General features: G+C 43.1%; 2 protein-coding genes across 2 annotated transcripts in view; both read right to left on the reverse strand.

Annotated features, from left to right (window-relative positions):
• Positions 1-334: 334 nt before the first annotated feature.
• Positions 335-9,658, reverse strand: LOC144497841 (granzyme A-like). The gene is made up of 5 exons (XM_078219286.1): positions 9,564-9,658; positions 7,549-7,693; positions 6,110-6,263; positions 3,503-3,775; positions 335-845 (listed from the first exon to the last, which is right to left on the reverse strand). The coding sequence occupies exons 1-5, from the start codon at positions 9,619-9,621 to the stop codon at positions 699-701; spliced, it is 777 nt and encodes a 258-aa protein (XP_078075412.1). The 5' UTR covers positions 9,622-9,658; the 3' UTR covers positions 335-698.
• A 4,878-nt stretch (positions 9,659-14,536) lies between these two features.
• LOC144510895 (transmembrane protease serine 9-like) overlaps positions 14,537-17,251 on the reverse strand; it is a 47,579-nt gene continuing 44,864 nt past the window's right edge. The window contains exon 16 of the mRNA XM_078240985.1: positions 14,537-15,357. Within this exon, the coding sequence (XP_078097111.1) occupies positions 15,208-15,357 (150 nt within the window). The 3' untranslated portion in view covers positions 14,537-15,207. The remainder of the gene's footprint in view (positions 15,358-17,251) is intronic.

The following is a 17,251-nucleotide window of genomic DNA, read 5'->3' on the forward strand; positions in this document are numbered from 1 at the left end:
TCATTCCACAATTCTATTCTCTTTGTGTGATCCCATCAACAAGGGCAAGGAATGTTTCAGAATACTTTTTCCTTTATTGGTCTCTTCCAAATATTATGTGGTTGGGCCCAGGGTCAGGCTGTGTTTTTCCTGATGTTCTAACTATCATGAATGTGGAGGAGACTTGATAGATCAGCTGGTCTTTTCCTGATCATCCGTTTTGTATGTTTGTAAAGACGACACCTCAACAACACTGAACTCCTATTGTCTGGTGTCTTGGAGCAGCATTAGCCGCAATAAGGAAGAAAAGTACAACTAACTCACTCAACTTGATACTTCAAATCAGACACAAGATATGATCATTTATTTATTGAAGCATTAAAGATTTGAACTGTTACGCGTGAAAATATTGTTCTACTTTGCTGTTTATACAAAGCACCTACAAATATTTCACCAATTCAGTTACACAGCTGTGAGCATTCACAATGTTTCAGTTTTTTGAACTAGAGGTTCTATTGCCTAACTTGCCTGAGCCTTTCGCAAGGAATACACACATGGTCCTACCTTAAATTTAAATTACAGCATGTTATCTTAAAATAATCTCAATATATTTAAATTTAAAATGTAAATACAATTTCTTTAACCGCCCAAGGTACAGCCATCCACAGAGGACAAAGATAATGCATAAAACTTATTATAATCTAAACATTTTGTTCGGTTCAATCTGTTATTTTCCGAATCCACTTAATATACTCATTTGTGATCCTTGTATAAATTCCAGGCTTGTCGCGAAGTCCACAGTTTTTCTCGAGAGATACAATTCCTCTGAGCTCATTCTTACATATCAATGGCCCACCTGAATCCCCCTGAAACAACAAGCAACATTGATTCATCTAAACCTACAGGAAAAGCATCAAGATTCCCGCTCAACGATTGTATGCATTAAAGAGTTATTAAGAGCATTCCCTGAAGGTTGTATAGAGAATAAACAAGGATTGAGATTCATCCTGCAATACGTAGGGCAGTGGTGGTGGATGATACATAAACCTCAAACATCATTACAGTCATCAGAATCCCAAGAGGGTGTTGCTTAAACTCAGATAGTGATGGACTGCAGGAGAGAACACAGAGCCTTGTCTTTATATACTTATGAGGTTGAAGTTTCTCGCCCTGCCCGCTGGTGGGATGTTCCAGACTTGCTGAATGTGACACCACCCCGCACCCCCCCATGGCAGATTCCCTGGCAGTCTGGTCGGTGAAGAATGCAAAATGCTGTAAACATTGGAGGGACTGAAAGATCTCACCAGTGACCAATGGCGAGCCACTTCCTATGGTGGAAGACCCACCATGGGGAGGCAGCGGGGAGGGGCACAGAAAATCCACCCACAAACTTGTCTTTTAAAATAGAGGCACATTACATTCTCACACCTCTCAAAGCATCAAAATTCTTTCAGCCTGCTCCTATATATACTCTTTTGGATTAGACCAATTAAACCAATTGAAACTGAGGGAGAAATCTAAAGGGATTCTGCATCAAACAAAAACAGATTGCAAAGGAAACACAAAACATCAAATCAAAATATAATTCAAGGGATCAATAAAGAACCCCAATCCCCATGGTGCCCATCGAGCATGAAAGGCTTCATTGGTACCAGCAGACACCGTCTCCTATATATATTATGTATATATGACCACCTGTGAGTCCCAATTAATACCCACCCTTCAATACAATTAAAATCAATTGTTAAGTGTGCCAGATTGGAAGCTCTTGTAAACACTTAACTCCCACTACCATTCACCAGCTGCCATATTTTCTAACAGCAGCATGGATTGAATCACTGTAGGTATTTTTCTGAGTGGTTTTGTTTCATGCAATACACATGCTTTACACTCTGCATTAATTGAAGATAATGATGGGCTCTCCCACCTTGGTTGGCCTGGTAACTTCAGTAAATATGGTACCCAGATATGATGGTGGGATGAGCATCAGCAAGCCCGCCCCACCATGGAATACAGTGCTAAACCTCTGGATGCATAATTGATGATGCTGGGGCTGGAAGACATGGCATGGTTTCCCATCGACCTCTGCAGTGGGAAGCATTCCCTGTTCCTCTCTTAACCATGGAGAATTTCATCCTATATTTAACTAATGTCGTCTATATGGATTTCAGTAAGGCATTTGACAAAGTCCCACATGGCAGGTTGGTTAAGAAGGTTAAGGCTCATGGGATACAAGGAGAAGTGGCTAGATGGGTGGAGAACTGGCTTGGCCATAGGAGACAGAGGGTAGTGGTCGAAGGGTCTTTTTCCGGCTGGAGGTCTGTGACCAGTGGTGTTCCGCAGGGCTCTGTACTGGGACCTCTGCTATTTGTGATATATATAAATGATTTGGAAGAAGGTGTAACTGGTGTAATCAGCAAGTTTGCGGATGACACGAAGATGGCTGGACTTGCGGATAGCGAAGAGCATTGTCGGGCAATACAGCAGGATATAAATAGGCTGGAAAATTGGGCGGAGAGGTGGCAGATGGAGTTTAATCCGGATAAATGCGAAGTGATGCATTTTGGAAGAAATAATGTAGGGAGGAGTCATACAATAAATGGCAGAGTCATCAGGAGTATAGAAACACAGAGGGACCTAGGTGTGCAAGTCCACAAATCCTTGAAGGTGGCAACACAGGTGGAGAAGGTGGTGAAGAAGGCATATGGTATGCTTGCCTTTATAGGACGGGGTATAGAGTATAAAAGCTGGAGTCTGATGATGCAGCTGTATAGAACGCTGGTTAGGCCACATTTGGAGTACTGTGTCCAGTTCTGGTCGCCGCACTACCAGAAGGACGTGGAGGCATTGGAGAGAGTGCAGAGAAGGTTTACCAGGATGTTGCCTGGTATGGAGGGTCTTAGCTATGAGGAGAGATTGGGTAGACTGGGGTTGTTCTCCTTGGAAAGACAGAGAATGAGGGGAGATCTAATAGAGGTGTACAAGATTATGAAGGGTATAGATAGGGCGAACAGTGGGAAGCTTTTTCCCAGGTCGGAGGTGACGATCACGAGGGGTCACGGGCTCAAGCTGAGAGGGGCGAAGTATAACTCAGACATCAGAGGGACGTTTTTTACACAGAGGGTGGTGGGGGCCTGGAATGCGCTGCCAAGTAGGGTGGTGCAGGCAGGCACGCTGACATCGTTTAAGACTTACCTGGATAGTCACATGAGCAGCCTGGGAATGGAGGGATACAAACGATTGGTCTAGTTGGACCAAGGAGCGGCACAGGCTTGGAGGGCCGAAGGGCCTGTTTCCTGTACTGTACTGTTCTTTGTTCTTTGTTCTTAATTTCAGATGCATTGACATCCTCACAATAGAGAATTTAAGTACATGATATCAACTAAATAGATTAAATTTATTATTCCTTTTAATCGCTCAAAAGTAAATCAATGAAGTACATTTCATGCAGCACTAACTAAAACAGTTAATCCTAATAGTTGTGTTCCGATATTGCAGTCACTTTTTACCCAATCTAGCTCACCTGGCATGCATCCTTTCCACCTTTGCTGTCACCAGCACAGAGCATGTTCCTGGTTATTACAGGGTTGTTGTTGTAATAATTCTTACTGTTGCACTTTGCTCTGTTTATGATGGTTACGTTCACTTCCTTGAGGTTGTCAGAAAGCTTGTTTGACTTTACATTTGTCTTTCCCCATCCCACAACTGTGCAGATAGTTCCATCATTCACATCCCAAGCATTTTTGGGCTGAGGGAGGACATTCACAAACTTGTTAAGTTTTGCCTCAGTCTGCAGCTGTAAGAAGTAAACATTTTTTTTAATGTTTTCTTTCATACATTAAAAGTCCCTAAAATGAATGATTTACCTTCCACCTTCTCCTTAATATGACATGAAGAAAGTGCTGGAGACACTCACAGCTCAGTTAACAGCTGTGGAGGGATCGGGCAGGTTAACGTTTCGAGTGTGGAAGCTTCACTAGAACTGGAGGCTGTGACAGAGAAGCAAACAGGATGGAACAAAGGGAAGATGGATGGGAAATAAACAGATTTTTAAATGCTGTTTATCTGTAAATTCCACCAGTTCTGCTTCCTCCATAGATGCTGCCTGACCTCCTGAGATTTTCCAGAATTTTCAGTTGTTTTTGATTTCCATCCTCCGTACATCTGTTTCTTGTTCATGTTCTTAAATAATGTGGCCTATTTTCATAAAATGCATAATAATATTTTGTGTTTCATATATATTTTCTGAATTTCTGATTCAGTTCTTCCTAACTTTTTAAAAATATAAACATGAAACTTTGATGGATTAAATTCCCTTAATTGCCTTAAACATTTACCTATGAAAGGATCAAATCTAATTTGACCTTTTCTGCCCCAGTGATTTTAAATTTTGTATGATCTGTCCATATCTGTCTCTGGACTTGAAACCTGTTTCTCTCCCCATCGATGCTTCCAGACCTAATGAGTTTTCCCAACATTTTCTGATTTTATCCCATGACTTTGGCTTCTCCATCTAACTTGCACTGTCATGTATGTTCTTGGTGGTGACATGCTTATGCCCACAGCACGCGGAAATATGTAAGAGCTATGTAAGTGAGGTGGGAAGAACTTTGCAGCATTTCCCAGTCTCAAAGCCAGGTTGATTAGAATGCTCCTGAGGAAAAGATTGAAGGATCAGAGGAGAACAGGTTCATGAAGAGCCTAAAAAGGTAAGTTGCTCCCTTTGCTTTTGACTGGAGCTTCAGCACTGGGCCTTCTGGCAACTTGAGCACCAACCATGCAGCGCATGATTAAACTAAGACGACGTGTTAATTAAGAATGCTTCAGTTTTGAGTTAACTTTATTAGGAACAAAAAAATAATCAGAGGGATTTGAATGGGTAATTGAATAAAATTATAAAGAAGTCTGTAAAATAATTATAGGAATTGACTTGGTTAGTTTTTTAAAATATATTCACTTGTTGGATGTGGACACTACTGACTAGTCAGCTAGCATTTATTACCCATAACTAATTGTTCTTTAGAAGGTGGTGGTGAGCTGTCTTCTTGAACTGCTGTAGCCCATGTGTTGTAGGTAAATGGACAATTCTGTTGGGATGGGAATTCCAGGATTTTGACCCAGTAACCGTGAATGAACGGTGATATATTTCCAAATGAGGATGGTGTGTGACATGGAGGGAAACTTCCAGGTGGTGGTGTTTCCATGTATCTGCTGCCCTTGACTTCTAAATGGTAGAGGTTGTGGGTTTGGAAGGTGCTGTAGAAGGAGCCTTGGTGTGTTGCTACAATGCATCTTGTAGATGATACACACTGCTGCTACTGTGTGTTGATGGTGAGGGAGTGAATGTTTATTGTGGTGGAGTGGGGTGTCAATCATGTGGGCTGCTTTGTCTAGGATGGTGTTGAGCATCTTGAGTGCTGTTGGAGCCACACTCATCCAGACAAGTGGACAGTATTCAATCATACTCCTGACTTGTGCCTTGTAGATGATGGACAGGCTTTGGGGAGTCAGGAGGTGAATTACCACAGAATTCCCAGCCTCTGACCTGGTCTCACAGCCACAGTATTTATATGGATAACCCAGTTCCATTTCTGGGCATTGGTAACCCCAGAATGCTGATACTGGGGAATTCAGTAATGGGAATGCCATTGAATGTCAAGGGGCGATGGAGATGGTCATTGCCTGGCACTTGTGTGGCATGAATGTTAATTGCCCACGTATCAGCCCAATCCTAGATATTGTCCAGTTCTTACTGCACATGGACATGGACTGCTTCAGTATCTGAGGAGTTGGAAATGGCGCTGAACATTGTGCAATCATCAGCAAACATCCCCTGGCACACAAAAGCATTAAAAATAATTTGAATATAGACATCCCATGCAAAAATCAGCATTTAGGAAAGAAAGAAAATAAACAATGGCTTTTGACTCATGTATCTGGGAACATTAAACAATAAAATATCATGCATTTTAAGAAAAAGACAAGGTACACAGAATATTGGTAATAGTTATATTTTAGATGTTTTACCCGGTAGTACAAACAACACAAAGGATAAGGTGCCACATTGTGTCTATTTCAACCATAACACAATGAGAGTGAATATGGAAATAATTTATTAAATCTCACTTACTTGGAGCAGCATGATGTCGTGTTCACGGCTTTCACTGTCAAAGCAAATATGAGGAAATTTCTGCTTCACCATGAGTTTTTGTACTGAGTTGTCTTTGTCTCTGCTCAGTGAATCTGTCCCAAGAACCACCTGAATATTTTGGTCTTTAAATTTGCTATGTGTGATATGAAGAAGACACATTAAGTACATAAACTGTTAAATTCACTTCAGAATGTCACCTTAAAATCCCAGAGTCACTCAACATGGATTCCAAATTATTTCAATTGCAGTAAATGCCTTGAAGAATAATCATGAAAAGATCTCCATTTTGATGTTTGAGCTTTACAGGATTACAGCACCAAAGGAGGCCATTCAGCCTATCATGTCCGCACCGGCTCACTGAGCAATTCACTTGGTGCCATTCCCCTGCCTTCTCCCCTGGTTAGGAGTCTCCTAACTTATATAATGACGAGTGCAGCCTCCTCCATTTCTGGGATACTCAGCACAGTTTACTGAATAACCAGGGTGGCCACTAGACCTGTCACCAACTGATCAGTGGGTGCAGATCCAGGGCCTTGTGAATTGGCAACAGCTTGAATCCTTGGTACAGTCAGTCCCAGTCTCCTACACAATACAATGGCAGTGTAGAGTGGCGAGCAATAGCAGACTGCCAAGGGGCTCCCACCACAGACGCAGCAACAGCAGCGGCTCTCTGTTCGGACCGGCTGACCTGAGTCAAGGGTCAATTTAATCCCATCATCTTTTAGTATTAGAGGAGCAACCTACCCCAGTCACTGCAGGCCTTTCGGGAGCATTTAAATGTAGGTAGCAGGAAAGCACAGTTAGGTACAGGGACAAACAGAGCACTGAGGTAATGTGAACAGTCTTATAATTTGGACACATCTTTCTATACATAAAAGTAATGTAAGCATCTCACACTGTGTCACACGATCATGAAAACCTTTGAAGGAAGGAGCACTAATTTGGGTAAGTTTCTTTTTCACTCAGTTGACGTTTATGGCAAAGTCTCATTGGGCCAAAGGGAGCGGCTGTGGTGACACTGGGAAGGGGGGCTCGGGAAGGATAAGGCTGAGATGCTGCCACTGCAGTTGATCAGCCAGTGAAAGGGTCCTGCAGCATCTGCTCTCCAAAGCTGAGTTTATATCATAGATAAATTGAAGGTGTTCTCACTTGCATAATTTATTATTCACAAATATTAGTGGCTGTTGAGTTGTCAGCCAAATAACAGCCTGACAGCAGTGTATGTACTGAAGGTAATGAGGAAATTCAGGGCTATTATGAGAAACGTTAACAATAGACTGCCAGATAGAAGATATAAACTACTTCTAGATCCCCAAAAACTGTGTCAACCTTGACTGATTCCATCATAGGGAAAAGATCCAAAACACTCAACTGTTCTGAAAATGGTTCATACACAGATTACAGCTTCTGTAACTTACAGATTGCAGTGTGCTGCAGTCAATACCCATCCTGGTTTGATTAATATTCCTCCACACACATGACGTCGATGAAGTTGGATTGATGCCATGTAAGGTTTGGAATGAGGTTTAACATCTTTACCCCCAATGATTTCCACAGCGTCATCTGAAAGAGCAGACACAGAGAAACTGTATATTGGCTGAGCAGAGAAATGTGACTGATACAGAGAACACACAAGTGCTGAAGTGTATATGGTCTGGTCAGGATCACTAATTTTTCCAATACTTGGTTAAATCTGGAGACTAAAAATGGAGCGTGCACCTGGAAGTTAGCACTGGTCTTTATCTCTGTGGAAGGGAGAGCTATGGGTGCCGCTTGGCATGGGAAAACAGACCTTCCAACTCCACAAAAAGAGATATTTTCACAGTTTGCTGCCATTTCTCAGTGGCCTTCAGCATTCTCTCTCGGTAACACTGGTAACACTACTTCAGACCTGGTACACGTGTACGGCAGAAACTCTGTCCAATTATACTCCGTGTAGAAAAGGCAAAATAGTCTTGTTGTAAATTTGGGGATATGGAGCTACTCACTTGTTTTGGAATTGAAATGACAGCTGGATGATAGAAACGGAGGGAAGAAGATCAGGTGATCCAGAGACCACCTGTCAGAAACAAGAGAGACTTTCCAGGAGCAGGGTATATAGGAATGGGGCTGGGAGGGCTGGGAGTTTAAGGGTGGTTAAAGGTGTGAGTGTGGGTAAATTAAAACAGAAGAAGCCTTCATGTTTCTTGTCAGGCCGAGCACTCTTTGTTCTGTCTCTTTCATGAACCACGCTGATGTTATCAGCGAGGATGTGCCAACTTAGAACAGTGGTTTGTGGTGATGTTTTGTTTTTTGAAATGGTGTGAGGAGTCTTGTCCCACCATCGCTATATAATTAGTAAAGACTATTTATTAAATTAAAGACAAATACACACGAACAGGAACGCAATACTCCAAGACAATTAAGTATATAAAAAACTAACTACAGATACATTTTATGTCGAAATTACCCCTTGTTTGAAAATATATCTATGATCCCTGACCTCTTTAAGATTTCCCTCTCCCAGACAATATCCAAATTTATAAATCTATAAGTCAAATCCAGCTTATGAGGATCAAGTATGGGAAATGCCTTTTCCTAGTCCAGTGAAGATACTTAAACTGCCTTTGCATAATTTTCTGCACCATCTTGGCTCAAAGATGTAAATGCTGGTCTAGCCTCCTGGCTGTGAGTTATGGACCGGTCTCTTGGCTGTTCGATGTAAACTGGCCTGCCTGCTTCTGATGGTGCTGGCAATTGCACCATTTTTGATTCGCCATTCCGTGTATTTGACTGTCTACATCTCTCAAATTCCTTGGGAACGATCTTATGAAAGAAATTCTAAGCTCAGAATGAACGTGAAAACGGGAAAGTTTCGGATCCGTTTTTTTTTCGGCGAGTCCAAATGTCGAATCTTATGCACTTTGTGCGTGAAAAAAACCCGGAAATCTGTTTCTCACCTGTAAGGGGAGTGGGTGGGGCCTAAATCACCTGAAAGCTAACTGAGAGCGGCAGAGGGTACAATTGTGCATGTACAGGTCTCTGCCTCTGCTAGATATTGCCAGGCTCTGTGGCATTTTGAGACCGCATGTGGCCGGACCAATCGCCCCCCCCCCCCGGGACCATTTGCCATTCCCTCTCCCCTCCTACCGTTCACTATGCAGTGCGGCAGCGTTTCCCCCTCACAGAGTGCACAGTGGCTCCCCCACTACCGATCGGCCCGCCCCCGGGTCTTGACCCGCTCCCTCAGGTCCCATCTCCTTGGTACTGCCCAGTGCCCACCTCTTTTTATTAAAATGCCTCTTTTCATTTTCATTATATTTCTGGCAGATATGCTGTTCATAGCTCATACTAATTGGAATTCTCTGTGTGCCCAGAATACAAACTCACAAATACATTTCAACATATAATTCCTATCAGTATAGGTAAGGTCAAAATACTTTGGCATACTTACCGCCTGGTGTTAGGAAGTAAATAATCATTGCAGATCTGAAGAAAGCCTGAAATATCATTGTTGCAGTCAAGTTGTGAGTGGAGTTTACACACTTTCTGTCTATTTATAACAAAGACTGAGGATGTGGTTTGTCAGTTTGATATGTCCTCTCACATATTTCAGCAACTTGCGAATCATGGGGACAATTTCTCAGAAATTTCTCATGTTTAAAACATGTTAATTCCTCATTTCTGACTGGCACTGACAGCAGTGAGTGATGTGAATGACAGTTTGATCAGTGAAGATTGGTGGAAATAACTGATGGGGCAGAAAAATTAAAATAAATAAATAATAAGACAAAGTCAAGTGTAGGTCAAAAGAATGTGAATAGTTCACAGTACTTTATGTTTGCTGAGGGTATGTGCTCTTTATTGAACACTCATTACATTATTTTCCTAGTGTTAGTCCGTCCTGCCGAGGTTTCCTGTTTCTAACAATTGCAGTTTGAGCTGAGCATCTGGAATGTTCTAGAATCATCACCACCACCAGCTCCAAGCCCAGCACCAATAGAACAGGGGGTGGAGGTCAATTCTAACTGACCACTTGGCAGGAATGGGCTGTAGTGATCTGAATATGACCTCAGGCCGGTTACCGTCCAGTCTGCAATCCAGTCGTCCACCAAAAGGCCCTGATCGAGGTGACAGAGTCTAGACTGTCTGGTTCAGCACAAGAGCATTTTTTATATGTTAATTGGATTGCTGTGGTGCAATTCCGAGGCACCAATGGGCAGGAATTCTGTTCTTAGTCCCACAAAAATATTCCAGACACTTTAACAAGCTTTTCCACCTATTGTCTGCTGTTGGATCTTTTAGGTGCCATTTTCTTTTGCTCAGCCTGTCTGATACTTGAACCAAACTGTTGCCCAATACCATTAAGAAGGAAGAACATGCATACATTTATATAATGAAATAAAAGCAAATTACTGCGGATGCTGGAATTTGAAACAAAAACAGAAAATGCTGAAAAGTCTCAACAGGTTTGATAACATCTGTGGAGAGCGAAACAGAGCTAACGTTTCGGGTCTGAATTACTCTTTGTCAGAGTTAAAGAGAACTGGAAATAGGATGAGAGTTATACTGTTGATAGGGGTGGGGGGAGGTTGGTGGAACAGGAGGGGATGGATAGAGGGCCAACATTGGAAGGAGACAAGGGGACGATTGACAAAGATATCATGGACAAACAGACAAAGGGAACGTAAATGGTGGTGATCATGGCTAAGAAGGCTGTTCATAGCGGCACATTAAGAGATCAGAATGTGTTAATGGCAGAACAATGGTAAGCAGTGTGTCAAAGGACAACCTGGGATGGGTAACAGATGGCTCTAGTGGGGTGGGATGAGTATGAGGGAAAAAAACATGGAAAGCAGGATAAAAAAAAAAGGTTGGGGAGGAGAATGGAAAAATAAATCAATGGAAGAATTTTTTTAAAAAGGTAGAAATGGGGTGAAGGTAGAGGAGAGAGTTCATGGTCTGAAGTCTGGAAGGCAGTGCCTAATACGAAGATCAGGTGCTGTTCCTCCAGTTTGCATTGTGCTTCACTGGAACATTGCAACAGGCCAAGGATGGAGCAGGATGGTGTGTTGAAATGGCAAACAACAGGAAGGTCTTGGTCATGCTTGCAGATGGACTGAAGATGTTCTGCAAAGCGATCACACAATCTGCGTTTAGTCTCTTCAATGTAGAGTAGGTCGCATTGGGAGCAGTGAATGCAATAGATCAGATTAAAGGAGGTGCACATGAAGCGTTGCTTCACCTGAATAGTGTGTTGAGGTTCTTGGATGGTGAGCAGGGAGGAGGTAAAGGGGCAGGTGTTGCTCCTTCTGCGCTTACATGGCAAGGTATTGTGGGAAGGGGTGAGGTGTTGGGCATGATGGAGGAGTGGATCAGGGTATCCCGGAGGGAATGTTTCCTGTGGAATGCTGAAAGGGGAGAGTGAGGGGAAGATGTGTTTGGTGGTGGCATCATGCTGGAGTTGGTGGAAATGGCAGAGGATAATCGTTTGAATGCAGAGGCTCCCACACTTACCTCAACTCTTAGTGTTTCACTCTCTGCAGCTTGCACCCTGTGCTGGTTGCACTTTAGCCTTGCTTAGGCTTGTCCTGCTTCAAAACCCAGATTTAACTGCTTTACTTAATTAGCTGCCCCCTATAAATTACAACACCAGGAGAGTTTTTTTTTTACTTTCCTTAGGCCTGAAAGAAGCTTAAATGTCGATCCTTCAATTATCAGCAGTTTGTTAGATTTTAAGAAAGCAAAAGATTAAGATTTATTTTCTTAAACTCCCACACTTAGTTCAACTCTCAGTGTTTCACTCTGTGCAGTTTGCATGCACCGGGACCTATCTTCCTGGCCCTGGCTTTCCCCTAACCAAACTTACATCTGTTTAAGGATGCCCCATATGTGGAGTTGCAGCTCTAGTATTGGCCACAACTAGTGAAGGGATGGTAGATCCTGGGAGAGGGCTGCTCCTCTTGTTGAATGATGTGGAGATGCCGGCGTTGGACTGGACAGTAAGAAGTTTAACAACACCAGGTTAAAGTCCAACAGGTTTATTTGGTAGCAAAAGCCACAGCTTTCGGAGCCTTAAGCTCCTTCTTCAGGTGAGTGGGAATTCTGTTCACAAACAGGGCATATAAAGACACAAACTCAATTTACAGAATCATGGTTGGAATGCGAATCCTTACAGCTAATCAAGTCTTAAAGGTACAAACAATGTGAGTGCAGAGAGCATTAAGACAGGTTAAAGAGATGTGTATTGTCTCCAGACAGGACGGGTTGTTGGATTACAGCCCTGTCAGCAGTGGCCTCTTAACTGACCACCACTAGAAATCTGCCGTCGCAGGTCTTACCAAGGCTCGATCATCTCCTCCTTCCAGCCCCGCCCTGGGCCTTCCAGCTCAGCAGATAAATTAAGCCAGTATCATAGAATCATACAGCAGAGAAGAGGCCCTTCAGCCCATCGAGTCTGCACTGACATGCAAGAAACACCTGAGCTGCCACCTCATTCCATCGACCAGCACTTAGCCTACATAGCCTTGAATGTTATGATGTGTCAAATGCTCATCCAGGTACCTTTTAAAGGTTCCTCCCAGGCAGCGCATTCCAGACTGTCACCACCCGCTGAGTAAAAACGTTTTTCCTCACATCCTCCCTAAACCCTCTGCCCCTCCTCTTGAACCTATGTCTGGTAGAATGGACAATGTGTTCCATTCAAATTTTGAGCTTTAATTGAAATTAAAAGTTAAAGTTTATTTATTAGTCACAAGTAAGGCTTTCATTAATACTGCAATGAAGTTACTGTGAAATTTCCCCAGTTGCCACATTCTGGCACCTGTTCGGATCGATACACCTAACCAGCACGTCTTTCAGACTGTGGAAGGAAACTGGAAACCCACGTAGGCACGGGGAGAACGTGCAAATTCTACACAGACAGTGACCCGATCCGGGAATCGAACCCGGGTCCCTGGTGCTGTGAGGCAGCTGTGCTAACCACTGTGCCACCGTGCCGCCCCAATAAAATTATGGAGATTAATTTTATGGTAGCCTCTAATGGTGAACTTGAAGGTGGGGTGGCACGTAAGATAAAGTGGGTGGCCATCCTTCTGCCGATTCGCCCACCCCTGACCGGTCACCCATATTACGGAGGGTGGGTGATGCATCAGGCAGCCAAACTTAGGCCTATCTGAGGCTCTTATGTGGTTAATTAACTGCTACTTAAGGGCCTCATTCTGCCTCTGCTGCAATTTTTCAGTCTGCTGGCTGAGATGGAAAAAAGGGAGCTTTGACAATGTCAGCTTCTGTTGAGCAGGAAGGGTGGGTAGCTTCTTTGAGATGAGGGCTTTGTGCCCATCAGGCTCCCTCCTCCAAAATGTCTCCCCTTTCTCCCTCCTCTCCCAGCCCTTCGAAACACAACCCCCCCCCTCCCCCGCACTCCCTTCCCCATTGCTGGGGTCTCCCAGTTTTGTCCACCCAAAATCCCCAAACTTGCTTCAAGTCTGGGAGACAATGGGTGAAATTTTCCCATCCCGCCCACCATGGTAACCATAGCAGGCGGGACATGCAGTATGCAAAGGCCTATTGATCTCGGACGGGATTGTCCGACCTTGGGAGGTGCACGGCCGGAAAAGCCCACCCAACTGCTGGAATTTTACCACCTTGCTCGTCCAAGGCCAACAGAGAATGTCATTTCTGCGAGCCTCGCCCGCCCCGATTCTGGGGCAGCCATGCCAGTAAGATTTCGACCAACATTTTGGGAGCTGATTGTAATCCCAGCTGTGTCCACTACACTCTTCTGGCGCTGCGAGACTATAGAACTGGCAATCAGTCAGATTGGTTTGAGGGGTTGCAGTTCCTGTCCTAACCTATTCAGTAAGAAGTCTCACAACACCAGGTTAAAGTCCAACAGGTTTATTTGGTAGCAAATACCATAAGCTTTCGGTGCGCTGCTCCTTCGTCAGATGGGGTGGAAATGTGCTCTCAAACAGTGCACAGAGACACAAAATCAAGTTGCAGAATACTGATTAGAATGCGAATCATCACACATCTCCACATCATTAACCTATTCACGCAGACTCCAGTGTAAGGGCAGGCAACCTGATTTCATGTTGGTGAGATGCCGATCGAATTTCCGATCAGGGAGAAATCAGTCCCCTCCCGTAAGATGTATCCAAAAATCAGTTATGATTTAAATATGTAGGGTTATGGGGATAGGGCAGGAGGATGGGCCTGGATAAGATGCTCTGTCAGAAAGTCAGTGCAAATTCAATGGGCCAAATGGCCTCCTTATGCGCTGTCGGGATTCTATGATTCTGTGAAGTTCAGTCAGTCGGACATGCGGTACTAAGCTGATATCAGACAGTGCTGGTATGGGGGGTAACAAGCTGAGCTGTTGGATTCCAGTGGTGTATAGAATACAAAACAATACACTTTAAGTCATAAACTCATTTTTATTTTGCAAAGAAGGATATATTGCAACTTATTCCTCAGAGCTGAAATGCAGCATCTTAAAGCTTACTACCAGCAGATATTTAAACAGAGTTAATATGTCGGCAAATGATGAAGTTTGAATTATGTCACCTGGCTTGTGGTAAAGATTCTACTTCTGAGCCCGTGTAAAGGATGATAATTATGGCTGATATGTGCAGAATCAGAATTTCTACCTCTCTGCTTCTTGCTTCCGATCTCCTGTAAATTCCCTCTATTTTAAGAAATTATGGAGAGATGGCGAATTTTAATTACCGAGAGGTTTCAGTCAGTAATGCGAGAATTAAACCTATCTGACACCATCAGGCTGTGGTCTAGGCTTCCTTAACTCCTGTCTCTCTCCTGTGTCTCATTAAAACATCCCATTCACCATCTAACCCCCTGGAGAAGGGTGAAAGGGGCAGAGAGGCAGCTTTCAGGCAACTAGAGTTCAGTTCTGCTCTAGATATAAAAGGATGTATGAATTTTTTTTTCAGTGTAATTGTTGAATAGGAAATAACTTTTTGGCAAACACTTAACTTCTCACTGCGGCTATTCCATTTCTATGTTTTACTATTTGAGCTGCAACAATTAATAGGGCACAAATAATATATCAGGCAAAGCTTCAGCTATGACTGGAAGTCTCATGATTGAATTATCCTCTTAATCCAGGGAAGGTAGCTCTCCGAAAGACGTGTGTAAACACCTGGTTTATGGGCGATTGCACAACCGCATCCGAAAGAAACAATTCCGTTGTAATTTCCATTGCATAACAATGGACCGCCCGAATCTCCCTGAAACAGAAGTAACACAGAATGATTTCAAGTGACTGGATTTTCTTTCCAAGCTTGTGTGACTGTCACTGTGGGAATAGTTCTGTTTAAGATAACCCGAACCAAATTATGAACAGAGGAATTGCCAATTTTGAAAAAAGGATCAAGGCCTTCTAATTTACCATCCACCATCCAGGTTGTCACGCGATGCCACAAGGATGAGGTTGTTGACTAATTATTGCATCCCCCATATTTGTCTATTTGTCTTGGTCTGGTAGTAAACCATAATGGCTCGTCAATTATTTGAAGCAGTGTGAATTATTGCCAACCTACCTGGCTGGGAAATCAGATAATGTCAATGGTAAGCTGGCCAGAGGTCCTTTATCAGGCAGTCTATTTTTTAGTTGGCCTGGCCACTGTCTGGCACCGAATGGCTTCACAACCAGCATGTTAATGCTTAGTCCACTTACCTCAATACAGCATGGGCAGGGGCCTGTACTCGTTCTTTCCAACTCCCCCACTCCACCCGCCCCATGCAGCAACTCAATGTGATGGGAATGTGGAAAACAGCATTTTTTTTTCATACTTCGCCCACCACCGCACCCTTTCCATTCCGAGCAGCCCAACCAGCGCCATTCCCACCCTTCCTCTCTGTTACCCCTTGTGTGGCACTGACTCTCCAGACATGATTCGCAATGGTGCCTGATATTTGTACCCTTCAAAATTGGCCTTTCTAACAATGCATCAACTTACCCACAACCTCTTAATGATTGCCATTAATCTTGAGTTCAAATTACACATTCAACAAAATAAAAGTGTTAAATTGTCACTAAAAATGCTTTTTCAGAAAGATATCTGCAAAATCTGATGGTCTATATCAGTAATATTTGTCAAGAAAAACTGAAATCCACTTGAAAATGTAGCAAGTGCACAGGAAACCTGAATGGGATGTCACCACTACTTTTGAACTATCTAAATGACTGGAGATCATCCAGAATGTCGTTCACCCAGGGTTTCCATTACATCAGTGGTGTTGTGGTAGGCTGTTACTGGATGTTAATTTCTCTTTTACATGCTGTATCACCTCCTCCTCCCCTCCCCACCTTTTTCAATGAGAACTCAAACTGAGTAACTAAAGGTGGTATTGATGCTGGATTTGTTGCCAGATTGAATTAATAGGTCCATTTAATGGGAAGCCAAATAAGTACATAAGAGAGAAAAGAATATAAAATGTGGTGGAAGGTGGCTTATGTGAAGTATAAACACTGCAAAGGACTATTGAACCGGTTTCTGTGCTGTAAACCTCTGGGTCATTCTATTTAATGAGGGATTTTAGCTGCAAAGTTAGGCTGGAGAAACTGGGGTTATTTCCGGTGAAGCAAAGGATACTGAGGGGAGATTTGATGGAAATGTCCAAAATTATGACAAGTTTAGATAAGGTAGACAAAGAAAAGTTGTTCCCAGTAGCTGATAAACAAGAACTCGGGGACAGAGATGTAAGGTTTTGGGCAACAGATACAGAGCGGATATGAGGAAGAATATTTTTTACACAGCAAATGGTAATGATCTAGAACTTGCAGCCTATGGGGTGGAGACACTGAATGCTGTCCAAAATAAATTGGATGGCACTTGAGGGAAATAAACTTGCAGGGCAACTGGAATCGAGTGAGTGAATGGGATGGACTAGATTGCTTTACAGAGAGCAGGCAAGGACTCAGTAGGTTGAATAGTCCCTTTCAGTGCTATTATCAATATGCAAGCCAGGAAGATTTAGACAGTGATTCCCCAGTCTGTAGAGCAAACTAGCCCCAATGTGGGCTTTAGAGTTGATGAGGAGAATTTTAACCCTCAAGATAGGAGTTTGACCAGGTGGCCATATGAAAATGTACAAAATCTGAAGCCAAATCAAAGCTCT

This window comes from Mustelus asterias, chromosome 1, assembly GCF_964213995.1.
Source record: "Mustelus asterias chromosome 1, sMusAst1.hap1.1, whole genome shotgun sequence".
In the NCBI taxonomy this organism is placed as follows: domain Eukaryota; kingdom Metazoa; phylum Chordata; class Chondrichthyes; order Carcharhiniformes; family Triakidae; genus Mustelus; species Mustelus asterias.